Consider the following 17,457-nt stretch of genomic DNA (forward strand, 5'->3'; position numbering starts at 1 on the left):
TGTTCCAAATGTCCAATCTACATTTAGTTTGAGCAACAGTTCAGTTAAGAACAGACCTCAGATTCATGATACAAATAACCCAGCTTAGCCCACCTCCTCTCAGCATTTTGCAAAACAGTAGAGACCATCCTGCATTATATCTAGCCTGGTCTGGGACAAGAAAGGGACTCTGGTTCCACTATAACTATCTATGCAATAATAACCCTCTGGGTAAAAAGATGCCTCCTGGTGTTGATTCAAAATCATTCTTCAACTCATGCTGTTGTGTTCCATTAGCAGAAGTGAACTCATAAGCAAACAATTTACAGGCATTAAGCATCGCACACAACCATTCAAAACTGACACACGGCGATTCCAGATGAGAATTTGGTGGCCAATGAATTTATTTGAACCCCAACTCTGCAAAACTTTGAACCCCAACAAACCGCATTAACTACCAACAAAAAACAATGGCAAGTATGTTTTATTTCTGCAAAATGTCTAATACAGAACAGCACTTAGCACTTTCCGAAGATAAAAAGAAAATAATTCCACAATTCCACAGGCAGCTGCGATGTTCATGAATACATACATTTTTTTCCCATCCACATCTTCAACGATTTTTTGCTGTGTGCTGCAACAAGCAATATACAACTTGAAATAGTGATTTGAGATTAAACAAACAAATGCTTTATATAAAAACCAGGTTTTGGTCCTTGCATCGTCTTCCTTACCAAATCTAGTCTTCTCATCCAGGTTCTGCTCTCCATTCTGCAATAACCATCTTTGACAAGAAAAAAACAAAGATAAAAGCTCGTGAGTCTGTAGGAGATGAATCGTACATCAGAAATAAAATACGATTGCACTACTTCTTGTGCTATTACCTTTGTTAGGAAGGTAAGGGAGGATTTGACATTTTTTCTGTAACCGTCGGCAACGTGGGAGAGAAATGCAGTGCATGTACAGCAAACCAACAGGAGCGCTTATTAACAGAGAAAGTGTTGTCATCGGTTACCAAGGACTCACACACACACACCCCCCGCTTCGTCCAGTTCCCAGACTCATTTACACAAGTTAAGTTTTAGTTGTGCGTGTGTGTGCGTGTGTGTGTGTGTGCGTGTGACTGGGTACATCATTTCGATGGCTTTCGAGTCCTCACAATCACCTTCAATCCGGCTCGAAGTCTGCGCTAGCCCTTCTGTCGTTCTCATCCTCAATCCCCACTATCCATGCTGACAGCCAGCCTTACGTATGATACACGTATCCCAAACGGACTGCGCTTTGCCAGAACGCCTCAACCGTTCATATGTCCCAACCCTCGTTCCCGCCCCCCGCCCCCCCACCTCACCCCACCCCCCTACAATCAGGAAGCACTAAGTCCCTCTGATCAAGCTACTCAAAGTTAAACGTGAACATATCCAGGTCCACCATGTCCATTTGGAGGTAGGAAGCGTCTTTTTCCGGGTCGGGAATTTCGAGCGCCTGCTCTCCGAGCTCCATGCCGCCCCCGCCGCCTCCACCGCCCCCGCCCCCGCCGTCAGACGTTAGCGCACTCGGGGCGTCCGTCTGACTTTTGCTCTCGGTTTTGGGGGCGCCCGCCCCCGAGTCCTTGCTTTTCGCGGCCTCCGCGCCCTTGGGCGGTTTCGTCGCGGCGAGGAGGTCCGAGCCACCGCCGCCGCTTCCGCCACCGCCGCTCCTGGCGGCGCCGCCGCTGTAAAAGATGTCGTACAGGTCCTGCGCCTTCGCGGCGGCCATGCTGGATTTGGGCTTATCGCCGCTCCTCTTGGGGCCCTCGGCCAGGTTCCTGTGGAGGGGAGGAGGGCACACCAGCACGGCCACCGCCCGCTCGCTCTCGGGGACCCCGGGGGCGGCCACGTCCGACTCGAAGCTCATCAGGCGCACGCCCGGGGGCGGCGGCTCCGACGGCTGAGCGGCGGCCGTCGTTTTCGCGGGCGGCGGCGGCGGAGGCGACACCTCCTTAGCGTCCGGCGAGGGATCTCGCCGATTCTCGTCGGAGGCCGGCGGAGCCTTCGCCGGCGGCGCCTCGGGAGTTTTCAGAACCACCTCCTCGCCGCCGAACGCCTTGGATATGAGGTCCGGCGTCAGCACCGCGTCCCGCTCGCCCGGGGGCTTCACCACCGGCAGGGGCTTGCTGTTGCTGCTGCCGGGGGGCCTGATGGACAGGAAGGTGTTCAAGGGGGCGGGCTTGGTGGCAGCGATGCGACTGGACTTCCTCAGGACCATCATGGGCGCGGACAGAGTCGGGCGAATTTTCGCGGGGGCCGTCGCGGGCTGCGCCGGGCCGAAAGGCACCCACGCGTTGGAGGGAGGGATGACGGTTTTCCCCGACAGCTTGATCGCGATGGTCTTGGTCTTCGCCAAGGCAGCCTTCCCTTCCTCTTTGTCTCCGCCGTCGTCCCCGCCGTTCTCCTCTTCTTCCGTAAGGTTTTCCATCGCTTTCTCGTCCTTCTCGACCTCATCCTCTTTCTCTTTCTCTTTCTCTTTCTCTTTCTCCGGTTTTTTCCAGCTGAACTTCCCGAAGGCGGACGCCGAGGCGGCGGCGTTCTTGGCCGCCTCCTCGTTCCTCTTCCTCACCTTGGCCTGGATGGCCGGGCTGGGCCCGGAGATCGCCTTGGGAACGCCGGCGGGTTTTTGCGGCGGCTCCGCGGGTTTTTGGGGCTGGGATTTCCCCTCCCGCACCGGCGTCCTTCTCCTACCCTCCCTCTCCTCTTTGACGCTCGAGCGTCGCTCCTCTCTGTGCCCAGAGGGGTAGTCCTCCCTGTGTCCCGGGTCCTTCTCCTCCCGGTGTCCGGACGCTTTCTCCACCCTGTGCCCCGACACCTTCTCCTCCCTGTGACTGGAGAAGGTCTCCTCTTTGCGACTGGAGAAGGTCTCCTCTTTGCGACTGGAGAAGGTCTCCTCTTTGCGACTGGAGAAGGTCTCCTCTTTGTGGTTGCGCGGGGGCTTCCCCTCTCTGGAATTCTGGGACTTGCGGTCCCTGTGACTCGGCGGGGGTTCGTCCGCCGGGCTGGAGGGCCGCTTCTCCGGGCTCGCCGAGGCCTCCTCCGCCTCCAGTCTTCGCTTGAGCTCGTTTGACTGCTTCCTCTCCCTGCTGTCCGCGGCCACCGAGAGGCCCGCCTGGCGGTCCAGGTTCCTCCTCTGCTCGTACAGCGGGTACTCCTCCATGCGTCTCTGGAAGTGGAAGACCAGACAAAAGCTGAGTTTTAAATTTTATACGACCTTCAATTTCAGTAGCATATGCATGCGATACACAGGTATTTATTTTTAATGTTCGCCGCCCTTCACTTGCTCACTACGCTTGCTTTGTTAAAGGGGTGGTTCCTTTCCTTCCTGTTTTTCTTTTTGTTGATATTTTTGTTTTAGTGTAAGTTTTCTTCAACTGGCCCAGATAGTTTTTTTTGTGCAATGAAGGGTATTTTAGACTCTTACAGGAGCTTCTGATGATCAGCCGGCAATGGCTAGTGCAGAATCATTTAGACTTCAAGGTCTAAAGCAAGAAAATACACTTGAGTTGAAAATACAGTAACCTGTCTTCCTCCAGTAGCCTTATGTTTACCCGGGAAGCTGCACCTTAATTTCCTTGAGCACAGTAGTCTCAGGTTGCATTATGCTGCACGAAAATGTTCCAACTGGCAAATAAGATCAGATGTCATTTTTAAAATAATAATCAGATAACACAGTGGCATACATCGTCTAGTGGCACAACACTGCTGTATAAGCCGCATTCCAGTTAATGGAAGAGTATTTTCTTGCTTTAGGCCACAAAATCCCAAGTGGCCCAACACCAGCCATTGTAAAGCTGGCAGACTGTCTGACAAGGTCTAAAATACCCTTCACTGCCCACGAAAACCCATCTGGGACAACATGACGAAACATTCACTCCCAACGCAATGAATGTCCAGAAAGACGAAGAATTACATTACATGGCTATGATAATAACTATATATCAAAAAAACATTTCTTTGAACGCTGTCGTTGGCACTGATGAACATAATGCAAGGTGGATGCACTGAATGCAGCCCAAATGCGGTAAATTATGGATCTCACAAAACCACTCCAGTTTGGTTCTTTGTTGTAAGGGATATGCACAGCAATGGAAAAAGGAGTGTTTCTCACAATTAAAAATTCGTAAACATGCGGAAAAATCGAAAAAAATTCAAGCGCTGCCACAGCCCTCGAGTTTTGCACATTCGCAAAGCCAGTACTTTCAATGTTTTAAAGGACCTGTTTCATAAAGAGCCCGTATGACTGCAGAGACCCTGAAGCAGTTCACTTCAACCCTGGTCCTGGAGGGCTACAGGGTCTGCTGGTTTTTGTTTTCACCTTAAAATCAGCACCCAATCGAGACCCAAGACACCAGGTGAGTTGAGTTAACTGTGTAGTCAACTGCTCTAACTGATTCCTTAAGTGCAGAGTCACTGTGAAAACCAGCAGACCCCGTAGCTCTCCAGGACCAGGGTTGGAGACCACTGCCCTGGAGGAGTGGGGAGTGACAGTAGAAATGGCAGACGCACACCGTTCTGCTTCGCGCGTTACTTACCTTGTACTTCCCGTTGTGCTTGTGACACGTGACGTGCTCCTCAGCGCAAATTTGATCCCCAAAAAACTCTTCGCACAGCTGGCAGTAAAATCCGATCACGGGGACCAAAAACTCACAACCTGCAAGAGCAGCACAGACAAAGGTGCTGAGAGAACTGACAGACAGTTACAGCAAAACAATCAGGTAAATTTGTATTGTATTGTATTGGGGGAGGTAAGAGGGGTTGTCTGGCAGTCGGAGGGTTGCTGATTCGATCCCCCGCCCTGGGTGTGTCGAAGTGTCCCTGAGCAAGACACCTGACCCCTAACTGCTCCCAACAAGCTGACTGGTACCTTGCATGGCAGCCTTTCACCGTTGGCGTGTGACGGAATTGGTGAATGAGAGGCATCAACTGTAAAGCGCTTTGGATAAAAGTGCTATATAAATACAGTCCATTTACCATTTATTGGCCTTCCCCACACTATCTCTGCCAGTAGAATACAAAGGCCCAATAATATACAGGATAGGATAAATCCACCTCGCACCTTCCCCTGAGAAGATTTAGAAGCATAGTTCGTGACCGGACAAATTCACCTCACTTTATGAAATGGACAGGGTTGTTACTTAGGTTTATTGTGGTTGTAAAATGTACCAAATACCGATTTAATCCGGACATCTTTACATTCTGTCACGCTTGGGAAAACCAAGATCTTCTGTTAGGCATTTGTAATAGAATCGCTATCACCCATTGGACGTGTCATACATGGCGCACATCTGCAATGAATTATGGGAGCTAGAACTAAGGGAGACACCAAAAAAGGCTGCGTAGACTCTCAATCGAGATGAAACGGATAGTTCTTTTTCTGGGTTTTTTCCATGTTATTTCGGTTATAGTGTACGTTTTTGATTGGCCCAGACAGTTTGTGCGTAATTAATGATATTTTAGATATTTACAGGAGTTTCTTATGACCTGCCAGCGTTATAACGGCTGGTACTGGGGCGTTCGGGGCTTCAGGGTCTGAAGAACGACTCACACTTCACGTAACTCCATAGCAGGCTGTACAGGGATGCTATACCTCTAGAGCAGTGGTTCTCAAACTCGGTCCTGGGGGACCCCTGTGTATGCTGGTTTTCATTCCAACCTCAACAGCAATCCCAGAATTTTAACAAGCTTAAGTTAATTTTTCTTAATTAGGTGCTTCTCATGTTTTAGAGCTGGGGTCCCCAGTCTTATCCAGAAAGGGCCAGTGTGGGTGCACATACCTGATCCTGATCCTACTAATCAAGGTGCTTAGCAATGACTCTAGTGATTGATTAGTAGAATCAGGTGTGTGCACCCACACTGGCCCTTTCTGGAACCCCAAAGAAAAAAAAAAGAAAAAAGCCCTTTCCTTTTTTGGGTGAATTTTTCCCTTTCAAATTTAAGCCCCAGTAAGGTTTCTCTAGATGGCGAACACATTTATCAATCGGGACTTAAATGAACGGGACACGTTCCTAAGGACTGGTTTCACTGCATCTATATGAGCTATATATGAGCCGTCGTACCCTTTGCCGGCCGGACGATCTTCTCTCCTGGGGTCCGCTTCTTCTCTTTGCCCGAGGAGTTCGATGCCCAGGGTCGATCATACGGGTCCAGGGTCTACATTGTAAAATTACAAAAGTGTTTGTGACTGTTTAAAAAAAAAAACATAAATAAAATAAAATTTGCATAACACCAAAATGGTGTAAAATGATGCAGGCTCAAATGAAAAATTCCAAACTTTGGGAGCACTTCGCAACATGGCAGGTCTACATACAGCATGCGGTGCCAACAACTACATGATGGAATTCATTACTACAACATCCGTTCAACCGTTGACTAAAATTGTGTGTCATTGTGACTGACTACATTCAACGTGACACTTGATGTCAGAAGGAATAAGTTTCTTAATATATGTACTTCTATAGCACTTATGAATGAGCAATTATAAAGACCTGACAAAGAAACTTAAAACCTATTATGAGGGATCCATGCCACTGAAAAGAGAACTAAAATGATAATGCCACAGAAATAAAGAGTGCAGAGCCTTTGGCCAGTTTAACATACAACATACAACAATACAAAATACATTAAAAAAATATTTAAAATTGAACTTAATGCACGTCACTCTTAGAAAAAAACGTAAATCATACCAACCTTTCTGTGCGATTTGCTGTGCAAATGTGTGAAAAAATCAAACATGGAGCCACAAACGGTGTTGCAGTTTTTACACCAGTGGTTCCCGGAGTCATAGTACTCGTACAGTTCCGCTGACTTTTCGGGAGACGGAGCGCCACGCTCGCTTTTCATTGGCTTCTGTTTTTCAGGACTGGACCCCAAAGCGGATGCGGCCTGATCAAAAAGATTGGGGGGGGGAGGGAGGAGGGGAGGGGGGAGTCAGCTGCTGTTCCAAGTCCTCCTCCTCCCCCGCCCTCCAATGAAATCAGGAAAATACAAATTAATACAAGTTGCAGTTAAAAAAAACCAGAAGAAAACAAAACCCTCCAACAAAAACATCCTGTGAACAAAACTGAAGACAAATGCAATTTAATACCCGAATCCTCAATCATGAAAGTTTTTTCAAAACAGTCTTACCTTTGCAATTTAGCAGCTCTGATATCCAGCCTTGAAGGAGTTACACTGAAAATTGACCAATTTCCTCAGGATGAAATTTACAATGACCTCCAAATCACACTGTCAAGGAGCAGAGCCCAAAACCAACAGTCTGGGCCCCCTCCCCCAAAGGTTTCCAGGGAAACAACCCGTGTTACAACCGGGCAACTTGCAAGGCGCTGGCAGCGGAAAAACAGCCCTTCTGCCCCCCCCCCCCAAAATCCTCTCAGAAGCGCTCTGGGTCACGTGGCTGGCTCTTTTTAGCGGACGCCGAAGAGAAATCGGGGCCACCGAGGGGTGCGATGGACGGGGGCGACCTGGGAACGCACCCCGACTGCGACGCCTCGCCTTCCAGCAGGGGGGGGGGGGGGGAGTAGCTGAGCGAGGACGATGACGAGTTTCCTCAAACGGCTAAGCTTCCAGCGCTCTCTAGCGTTTCCCCTTCCCACTCGGGGGATTTATTCACACTGGCGTAAGATCATAACATGTCACAACTGACTTGGGGGGGAAGAAAGGGACTGAATTTCAACTAATTATTCATAAATAAAATACAGATTTTCCCCAATAGGACGTACGAAATCAAGGCTCTGCAATCATCGTTCCAGATTCCACAGCGCAGAGTAAATGTCGATTGGTGCTGATGACTTCGTATTTAATAATAATTTGCTCTGGCTTATCATTTCATAGTACCTGACCTTCCTGGTAGAGATGAGTTGCGATGTATCATTCACTGTGGTCCGAAAGGGAACTTTCACACCCAGTTTCGAACCAACACAACATTTTAAAATGCAAGTTAACTTTTATTTCATGCCAGGAAAATTTGGTGGAGCCATAATTTACTCGCAAACAAATTCACATTTGCTTGGTTCACTTTCCACTCCGTGGCGACCTGGTTTCACACTTCAACTTTTCCAAAGCAGGTTACGTTTTACCTGTAGTGTATGTCCTTTGAAGTAGATACAGGTAGGACAGAGACTGCGGACACATTTATATTGCGTACCCTTGTTTGGCACCTTTCACCAATTGAGGAAAGATCGTTGCGTCTATCTGGGACAGACGTAATGGGGAAATGAGACTCCAGGGACCTGTAAAGACCAACTGCCACTTCAGAAAACCCCGCCTCCAGTTTGGAATGTTTCCTTCCGGCTTCCAATCAAACTGGAACGCCACACATTGGGTCATACGACCTAGCTGAGTGAGGGAGCTTCGGAGTCAGGCGTTTCAAGCTCCTCCTCGTGAACCAACTGGCACTTACGGAACGTTCAAATTCAAACTGTGTGCAAGATGAGAACCGCCACGCATGACGCCATGGTGACGCATAACACTAGCTAGTTTATTATTTTAAACATTGGGACATAATTTGCCCTCGAACTGCAGAAAGTTCTCCCAGAAACATTACATGCAGTAGGGTAACGTGAAACCAAAAAAAATCAGGAGTTGGGTGCCTGGCTTTTTGGTACGCCTTAACTTGCCTGAAAGCCTTCTGTAATCTACTTTTCAGCTTGCCACTGAAATATATATTTTTTGGCAGCAAACTTTGACAAATCAAATCAAAATGTATCTATATTGAGCATTTCACAAACAATTTGGCACAATACGCTTCACAGACAACCCTGGTCTAAACACCCACAGGAGCAAGCCTAAAACAACAGTGGCAAGGGAAAAACTCCCCGTAACAGACAGGAAGAAACCTCGGGAAGGAACCAGGCTCAAGGTATGATTTTTTACATCCTCATGAACTCTGCAACTCCACATGCTGAATAACAAAGCAGAGACCACGCCAGGAGTGCAGGACTTCTCACTCTCGAGTCTGTTCATTAAAACTACAGCGGCTGAACTGCTGAATTGGACCATTGAGGACACACAGCGGCTAATTTGTTTGGAGACAGCAGTCGTAAAACAATGTTATCTGCACAGCAACCAAAACAATGAGCAACACATTTCAACGCCACTCGCCCAGCATAAGGGTTTATCCAACCGTTGGTTAAACTCTTATGCTGGGTGAGTGGCACTGAAATGTGTTGGTTCCTATGGCATTAAAAGCACAGTACCTTTCTATGCATACTAGGACTGAAGAAGGGTTTGAGAAAACATATGAAAATCTATTTAACCCGCTGCTTTTATTATTTTCGAAAAATGCAGTTTTTTGCCGTTTTAAGTATAAAGTATTATTTTGTATGTGTACGTGTGTGTACACATATGTGTGTGCGTATGTGTTTCCACACGTACGTTCACACACACACGTACACACACATACATGTCACATGCTTGCAAATGATCCATTTACAAATACACAGTTTTTAGTTAAGCATAACTCCCAGAAACAAAAAGTGTGGAAGTCAAACAAGTTAGAAATTGAATGGCGGAAGACCAATATTAGCGGATGTCTGCCGTTTGGGTAAAGTCTAATTGGACTTCAAGAGCAATGCTCATAGCACGAAATGAATTAAGCAATTTTATTTACATTACAGTCTGGCAATAGTACAGGGCATGCACGCACGCACACACACGCACGCACATGTACACACAAATATATACACCTATATTATACACACATGCATATATATACTGTATACATAATATGCATACACACATATATATGCACACACACATATATAGTACATATATAAATGTGCCTTCGGCCTTTGATAAGAGCAGACAGAGAGAGAGAGAGAGAGACATAGGGAAAGAGAAAAAGAGACAGAGAGAGAGAGAGAGAGAGACACACAGGGAAAGAGAGAAAGAGACAGAGAGAGAGAGAGAGAGAGAGAGGCAGATAAAGGGAGACACAGGGAAAGAGAGAAAGAGACAGAGAGAAAGAGAGAGGCAGAGAAAGGGAGACACAGGGAAAGACAGAAAGAGACAGAGAGAGAGGCTTTTACCAGTGCCTCAGCTCGCAGGGAGCACAGGCGCGGTGCTGAGTTCTACCTTAGCGGACGGGACGCTAGAGGAGGGGGCGGCAGGCGCCTTCTCGGGCGCTCTGGCGGGGGCCCTCTCGGGGGGCGGCTCGCGCTCCCCGGACGGCCGGCCCTCCCGGCGGTGCTTGTCGGACCCGCGCAGGCCCAGGACCAGCGCCACCTTGTCCAGCTCGGCGCGCTTCTGCTCGGCCACGGCGTGCTCCTTGCGCAGCCGGGAGATCTGCGCCATCACCTCCTCCTGCAGCCGGCCCAGCTCCGCCAGCAGCGGGTCCTTGTGCCCGTCCCTCTCCCGCCGCTTCTTCCGCAGGAGCTCCCCTGGGGGGGGAGAGAGAGCGTCAGACCCCCCCCCGGGTGAGAGCACTGAACCCCCCACCTCCACCCTACCCCGGTGAGAGGGAGAGGGAGAGGGGCAGGGAGAGGGAGAGGGACAGGGACGGGGAGAGGGAGAGGGACAGGGAGAGTGGCAGGGGCAGCGAGAGGGAGAGGGGCAGGGAGGGACAGGGGGAGGGAGAGGGACAGGGACGGGGAGAGGGATAGGGACAGGGAGAGTGGGAGGGGCAGCGAGAGGGAGAGGGGCAGGGAGGGACAGGGACAGGGAGAGGGAGAGGGACAGGGAGAGGGAGAGAGCCAGGGACAGGGAGAGGGACAGGGAGCGGGGGGGGCAGGGAGAGGGAGAGGGAGAGGGACGGGGACAGGGAGAGGGGTACGGACAGGCGGGAGGGAGATACCTTGTTGTTTTCGTAACCTCTCCAGCTCCTTCATGAGGTACTCTTTCTTCTTCATGCGCACGTCTCGCTCCTTCTTCAGCTTCTCCCTTTCTTCAATAACCTTGATTTTGAAAGTGACAGTTTGAACACCCGAGGTTTCAAAAGTCTCTCGCTACAAAGAGGGGCGTTAAACTGAATCCCAAGGGGGCCGCAGTGCCTGACTGGTGATTGGTTTCCTTTCAATCAGCGGCTAATTAAAGGCCTTGAGAAAGTGTGTGGACTCCTTAGCCAATCAATGACTTAAATGAAGCACTGGTGCTGTGAACAACACCCCGAAAACCAGCAGGCACTGCGATCCTCCAGGACTGGAGTTTGACACCTGTGTATCAGGACTTCAACACTACAAGGCAGATTTAAGCTGTTAAACTGTACTTCAATACTTTACCGGGGTGTTTGAAATGACCAGTCATGTGTAGCATCCAAAAACAAAACCAAAAACAATGAATGTGCACTATGATCAACAGATGTTTATGTTTATGCTGCATCTATACTTATCTCTACTTATTTTGTGTGATCCATTGATATGGATATAATATTTAAAAAAATAATCCAATGCATTTTTACCATGATTTCCATCATATTTTAATTTTCAATTGTGTATAATTTTGAGAGGTTAGCTGGGAAATGTAGCACTACATAAATAAATAAATAAATGAATAAATAAATAAATATTTCCTTCTTCACATGAACACTTCATGCATTTGAAATAATGTAATTCTGTTAAAAGAGTTTTTAAAAGGGTGGAGGGAGTACCTTCTCTTTCTGACTGGCTTTGTTTTTCTCTTCCAGCAGCCGCTGTGATTGGCTAATCTCCTCGTTCGCAGGCTGACTGGTAAAACGGTCATCAGAGCCCGGCATCGATGCTGAGAATTTAAATACATTTACAATTCATGAGGGAAAGATAGAAAGAGAGAGCTAGAGAAGTGTTTGCACTTCTGACATTAGATATCTTAATATGTCACATATAATATAATGTGACATATTATATTATATGATGTAATCTTTTAGCTGGGCTTATTCATTCACAAATCAAAAATAACTCCGGCAGATCACTTTGCATTAACTGGAGCATGTGTACCCAGACTTGAGAGCAGATTATTTCTGTATAATCTGCGCATTCTTTTTTTAAAATGAGGTTCACCGAATAGTTCAACTAGGAAGAGGCCTTTATGCACTACAGCTTTTCCCCCATCCAATCCAATCTAGTGGCAATGCACTCAAAAATATTCCCGAACAATATAAAAGCATCGGCTTCTAGAATCCATTACCATTCATAAAATGTTGATAAAAGCCTTGAGGCGAAGAAGAGACGGACAGCTCGCCCATCTAGCCTCACCCTTGCCTGCCGCCTGCGACGACCTGGAATCCCTGGTTTCCAAGGCGACGGTCTCGATGACTCTCAGGTAGGGACGCGCGGACGCGCCGGACGCGGGCGCGTCCTCCGCGGGGGAGTGGGGCGGCAACAAGGACGGGGGAGGGTACATGGGCCACCCCGGGGGCATGTAGGGCATGTAGCCCTCGTACTGGGCGTAGCCGGGCGGGGGGTAGTTCGGAGGGGGCATCGGGTAGGCGGGGGTCTGGCTCTGGTAACCGGGCACGGCGTGGGCCCCCATGGCGGCGACGGGCTGGGGGACGGGGGCGAGGCCGGGCGGGGGGTTCATGCTGACGGTGATGCGGGACTGCGTCGCGCCCTTCCCCAGCACGGGGATGCCCCAGCTCTTGTCCGCAGCGTCCGCGTCCAGCTCCGCCCTGCCGCCGCCGGCGCTCAGGGACTCACCGAGCGAGACCTGCCTGGCGGGACGGGGCGAGGCGGAGCGCCCCTCCGTTTCCGGTGACCTCTTCCGGCCGCGGCCCCCGCCACGCCCCTCACTGCGGCTGCGGCTGCGACTGCGACTGCCGCCGCCGCTGCTGCTGCTGCTGGTGCTGCTGTGGCTCTTGCGCCGGCCGTAGCTGCCGGACGAAGCCCGCCGCTCCTGCAGCCTCTCCACGCGGCGGGAGGAGCCCGGCGGCGGCTTCTTCCCGTGCAGCCGCTCCTGCGTCCGCGCCGCCATCTTGCTGATCTCGGCCACGCCCAGGTCCAGGCCGATGGCCTTCAGCAGGTCCTGGATCTTCTCGTACTCCGCCACCTCCTCCCTCTCCTTGCTCTCCCGCGGGTCCAGCCCCGGCGGGTACCCCTCGGGTTGGGGCTGCTGTTGGGGCGCCCCCGCCTGGCCGCCGTTGTTCTGCGCAGCGGCGGCGGTGGCGACGGCGACAGTCTGGCCGCGGTGGTGGTACCTGGCGTCGGGCTGCACCTGCTGGAGAGAGCCCCGGAGCAGGCGGGCGTCCAGGCGGTCTTCGCCAGCCGCCGCGCTGCCGCCATGGCGATACGGCGAGTCGGCGGCGGCGTCAGTCGCGTACGCCTCGCCCACGAGCTCGTGGGCCGCCCCGGCCTGGCTGAGGCGGCGCTGCCCGAACTCTCGCCCGCCGGGATACTCCGGCACCTCCGGCTTACCGTCGCGATACTGGGGCACCGCCAACTTGCTGCCGTCGTGATACTTGGCAATTTCGGGCCTGCCGTCACCGTAGTGGGACAGCTCGGGCTGGCTGTGCAGTGGGGGCGCCCTGGCCGGGGCCACCGGGTGGGCCTGGCCCGGGACTTTCTCCCTGTCGCCCTCCTCCTCGTCCCCGTAGAGGAACTTCTCCTCGTCCTCGATGTCCGTGAAGCTTTTCCTCTTCTCCTGCAGATCGGGCGCGTTCCCCATCATGCCCAAAATCCTGGAGAAGCCGCTGCTGTCCTGCCTGACCCGCTCGTGCGGCAGGAGGAACTCGCCGCCCCCCTCCCCGTCCGTCTCCTGCTTGACCATGCTCAGGATCTCCTCGTACTGGCCCAAGTTAAGGGCGTGCGTCATGGCCCGCACCCTCTGGTCGGGAGGCTGCTCCGCCGTCTCCCCCAGCATGGAGGCGAACAGGCCGGACTCCATCCCCTTGGTTACGACACTGAGGAAGCGCTCCGTCTCCCTGGAGAGGCTGCTGCTCTGGTGATCCCCGGAGACATCCACCGGAGAATCACTGCTCTGGAAAACAAAACACAGGAACAACGATAAGAGACACTTTTACAAAGATACATGACTTGCACGTTAAGCTGAAATGTGTGGGGGGGGGGTGGGGGGTGGTGGCAATGTGAACAGCACCTCGTGCAGGACTGCTTACCTGCACGGCTGCAGGGGAGTCCGTCTCGGAGTCGACCCGCTTTTTCAGGATGGATTTCGTTGGCGCGCCGAACATCTCCTCCAGCTCTTTGCGACGACGGGCCATCTCCAGCTCCCGAAACTCGTCCTCGCGGCAGCCCTTGCCCTTCGAGGGGGGGCTCGGGCTGCTCCTGCTGCTGCTGCTGCCACTCCGGCTTCGGCTACGGCTCTTCTCCCTCACGTGGCTCCGCCCCCGACTCCGCCCCCTGCTCCGGCTCCGGCTGCGAGGCCGGCTTTTGCTCCGCCCCCGGCTCCGCCCCCTGCTCCGGCTGCGGCTCCGAGGCCGGCTTTTGCTCCGCCCCCGGCTCTTTCCGCGGCTGCGACTCCGGCTCCGGCTCCGCCCCCGGCTGTGGCTGCGGCTCCTCGCCCGGCTCCTCCCCCTGCTCTGACTCCGCCTCCTGTATCGCTCCTCTGACGCCTGCTCGTAACCTGGCCTCATACCGGACGAGTGCTTGTAGTGAGGGTCCCCCGTGTGGTAATCTCTGTCAGATGAAATGCCATTAAGAATTAAACATAAAGGAAATGCGACTGGTATAGTTCACCATGAATACCGACACAGCCAACAACGTAGCTGTAACTATATTACAAGGAAGTGAATAAAAACACTAACGACAAAAACAAACAAACAAACAAAAAAAAAAAACTATTCGCTGTGACCCTCTGATGAACAAAATACTTGCAAAATACTCCAAAAATCTGCTTGGCCAAAGACAGTAAATGATGTCACTGAGTTTTGTCCAATGACAAGCAACACAAACACCATTATTAAATTCTCCTCATGGTCCTTCTGGTCCAATGACAGTCAGAACAGTTTGCGTTCCCTTTCTGCTCTTTTACCTGTCGTAATGATGCTCAGAGTTCCGAGAGCTCCGTGGTGCTTGAGACCCGGTCAGCTCGTTGCCCACGGTGATCACCAGGCTGTGGTCTATGGGGATGTCCCCCCGCGTAGGCGACGGGGTGAGCCGCTGTACGAAACACAAAAAGGCCAGTAACTTTAAAAGATCAGCACTTTTCGAAGTTCTACTCGCGTCGCCGAAGGGAGGGACAGTTCACTTTCTCGCGTTTTTAAGAAATTGTTCATAAAAATCACCTCGGCTTCAGCGCAAGTTTTTCAATTGGACCAATGCAGTTTCTGTGTGTGATCAAGGATATTTTAGACGTTTCAGGAAACTTGTCGGCTTTACATTGGAGAGTATCAGGGCATTTAAATGTTCATGGTCTAAAGTTTAGCTGGTACTACCGAACCCATACAAATATTTGTACCGTTTTCTTTCCAGAGGTTGCGATCAATGACAGGTTACTTTTGCTTGCTAATGGTAATAGTTTACAATAATCTGAGTCTTAACATATTTGAGGTAATTACAGAATATCAGAGTACAGGCAGTCCCCGGGTTATGAATGAGATCCATTCATAAGTCTGTCTTTAAATTGAATTTGTAGGTAAGTTGGAACAGGTACACACGGTTCTTATTTAGCGTCAGTTAGTGAAATGTTTGTCTTAGTATATATTTTACCTTTCTATGCATATAAAACACTTAAGAAACACTTCCAAATACATTAAAACATCTTAAACATAATAATACAGTACATAATAATAATACAGTAATAATAAAAGTAACTACATAGGGTACTGTACTGAGGAGAGAGAGACAATCTGTGTGTGTATGTTTTCTTTGATGCATCACCAGCACTTGCATCGGACTTACGCTTTGGAGGCATGGTTAGAAAGGTAAATAAGAGAACAAGACCAGGTCAAAACCTATATGGCTGGACCGGCCGACCAATGGTGTAATTTCATAACTCGACCGACCAATGGTGTAACTACATCACTCAGTCACTCAGCACTTGATCACTCAGTCACTCAGTCACAGACATTCGCGTTTGTAGGGCTGGGCCCGCTGTTGCGGTCCATGGCTCTGTTGCGGTCCAGCCAAAAATTTAAGCCAAATAGAAAGTTACACACTCAACACAGTGTTAACGGCAACAGCCGACATTAAAATGGCGGACGGCGTTCTCCATCCTCGAGCTCGAGCCGACAAGCCGCTGAAGCCACCCAATATTTGCATGATCGTCAAGTAGTGCGTGCGTTCGTTATTACGAACCATTGCATTTAACTCAAATTTTTAATATAATAGGCTTTATGGCAGTTCTTAACCCGGGGACTGTACTCATTACGGCTTCCAATCATCCACAGCATCCAGTTAAATTAGGCTATGTTACAGAAAAGTGCTTGCTGCTTAGCCAATGCTGGTTCAGTATTTCTATTTTGCAATTAGCAGTACATTGGGGATGGGAATTCTTAGCTAGCCAACACTTGTTTGCGTTTGAGTAATTTCTTTTTTCTACGTTTATTTCAGCTGTCAATCTTATTTGTCACATTACAATGAAAAACTAGGCCTATCCATTATAACGGCTTCAGTGAGACCCTAGCTAACTGGCAATCTAAGAAACCTTTAAAGATATAGATAATATATTTCTAGTAGGCTAAATGTTTGCGGTACTTACGATAGCTAGGTCTTAGGACCTTCGTGAAAACTGTATTTAGCTACATAGCTAACTAAAGCTAGCTCCAGACTGTGGTGCTACCTAGCTAGCTAATTAGCAATGCATCCATCAACCGAAACGCTACCGTAGCCTACCTTGCTTGAGTGTTCTCTGGGAGGAGGCCCATTGCCCCGAAATTCGCCGCTTGATCCCCGATAGCTGGATGAACCGGGAGATGAATATCGGCGGCGAGGTGGGGAACGGCGATAGTCCTCCGGATAGCCGTGGTGATAGCCATGTCGCTCTCGCTCTTCTCGATAAGGCCCGGGTGGCAAAGGACGGCCTGGGCCGGGTGGCGGAGAGTGGCCGTGATGTGAAGCACGAGAAGGGATGCCGGCCGGGGGGCCATACGGTCGGGGAAACCGTCCTCGGTGCGGACGTCCACGAAACATGTTTGAGGAAATGTAAAAGCCTATTTGCAGTGCTTTATTCCAACAAACCCATATATTTTCTGTGCGCAACAAAACACTAGCTTTGCACAACACGCATACATGCAAAGTTGTTCCATCCGTCCCCCAGTCTTCTTCATCTAAAGTATGTGAAGGAATCAAAACAACTGACACGGTACCAACTGCCACCTACCGTTGTGGAGCAACATACTGCAGTAACCCAGTCTGGGGCAGTAACCCTATTTGTGTGTGCTCTGTAAAACGGACTAGTGTAATTTTTTTTACAGGTGGCGACTGTTCACGAAAACGAGGTAGGAAGTCTGCGTGGAAATACGTTTGTGTTACGATTAGGAACCAAAATTAAAAAGCGGTGTGTTTGTATGTGTGCAATTCCTAATCGCAACCCTTGTTTAATGAAAAAAAAGCATTGAAGGTGTAATATGCTATGGAACATTTTTAAT

At 50.2% G+C, this 17,457-nt stretch overlaps 1 protein-coding gene and 1 long non-coding RNA gene across 3 annotated transcripts; both read right to left on the reverse strand.

Moving 5' to 3' along the window:
• Positions 1–370: 370 nt before the first annotated feature.
• On the reverse strand, positions 371–1,312 carry LOC118218155. Its single transcript, XR_004763380.1, has 2 exons — positions 714–1,312; positions 371–613 (listed from the first exon to the last, which is right to left on the reverse strand). It is a non-coding gene; the product is annotated as an uncharacterized LOC118218155 (long non-coding RNA).
• A 7-nt stretch (positions 1,313–1,319) lies between these two features.
• On the reverse strand, positions 1,320–17,151 carry znf318 (zinc finger protein 318). Of its 2 annotated transcripts, XM_035400590.1 has the most exons (12): positions 16,703–17,151; positions 14,901–15,028; positions 14,026–14,545; positions 12,173–13,889; positions 11,590–11,699; positions 10,798–10,897; positions 10,080–10,384; positions 6,696–6,890; positions 6,065–6,158; positions 4,541–4,659; positions 2,923–3,171; positions 1,320–2,850 (listed from the first exon to the last, which is right to left on the reverse strand). In XM_035400590.1, the coding sequence occupies exons 1-12, from the start codon at positions 16,997–16,999 to the stop codon at positions 1,372–1,374; spliced, it is 5,313 nt and encodes a 1,770-aa protein (XP_035256481.1). In that variant the 5' UTR covers positions 17,000–17,151; the 3' UTR covers positions 1,320–1,371. The 2 variants fall into 2 exon arrangements, with proteins under 2 accessions (XP_035256481.1, XP_035256480.1); XM_035400589.1 differs by having other exon boundaries at positions 1,320–3,171.
• Positions 17,152–17,457: the final 306 nt, after the last annotated feature.

Source organism: Anguilla anguilla, chromosome 18 (assembly GCF_013347855.1).
Source record: "Anguilla anguilla isolate fAngAng1 chromosome 18, fAngAng1.pri, whole genome shotgun sequence".
In the NCBI taxonomy this organism is placed as follows: Eukaryota; Metazoa; Chordata; class Actinopteri; order Anguilliformes; family Anguillidae; genus Anguilla; species Anguilla anguilla.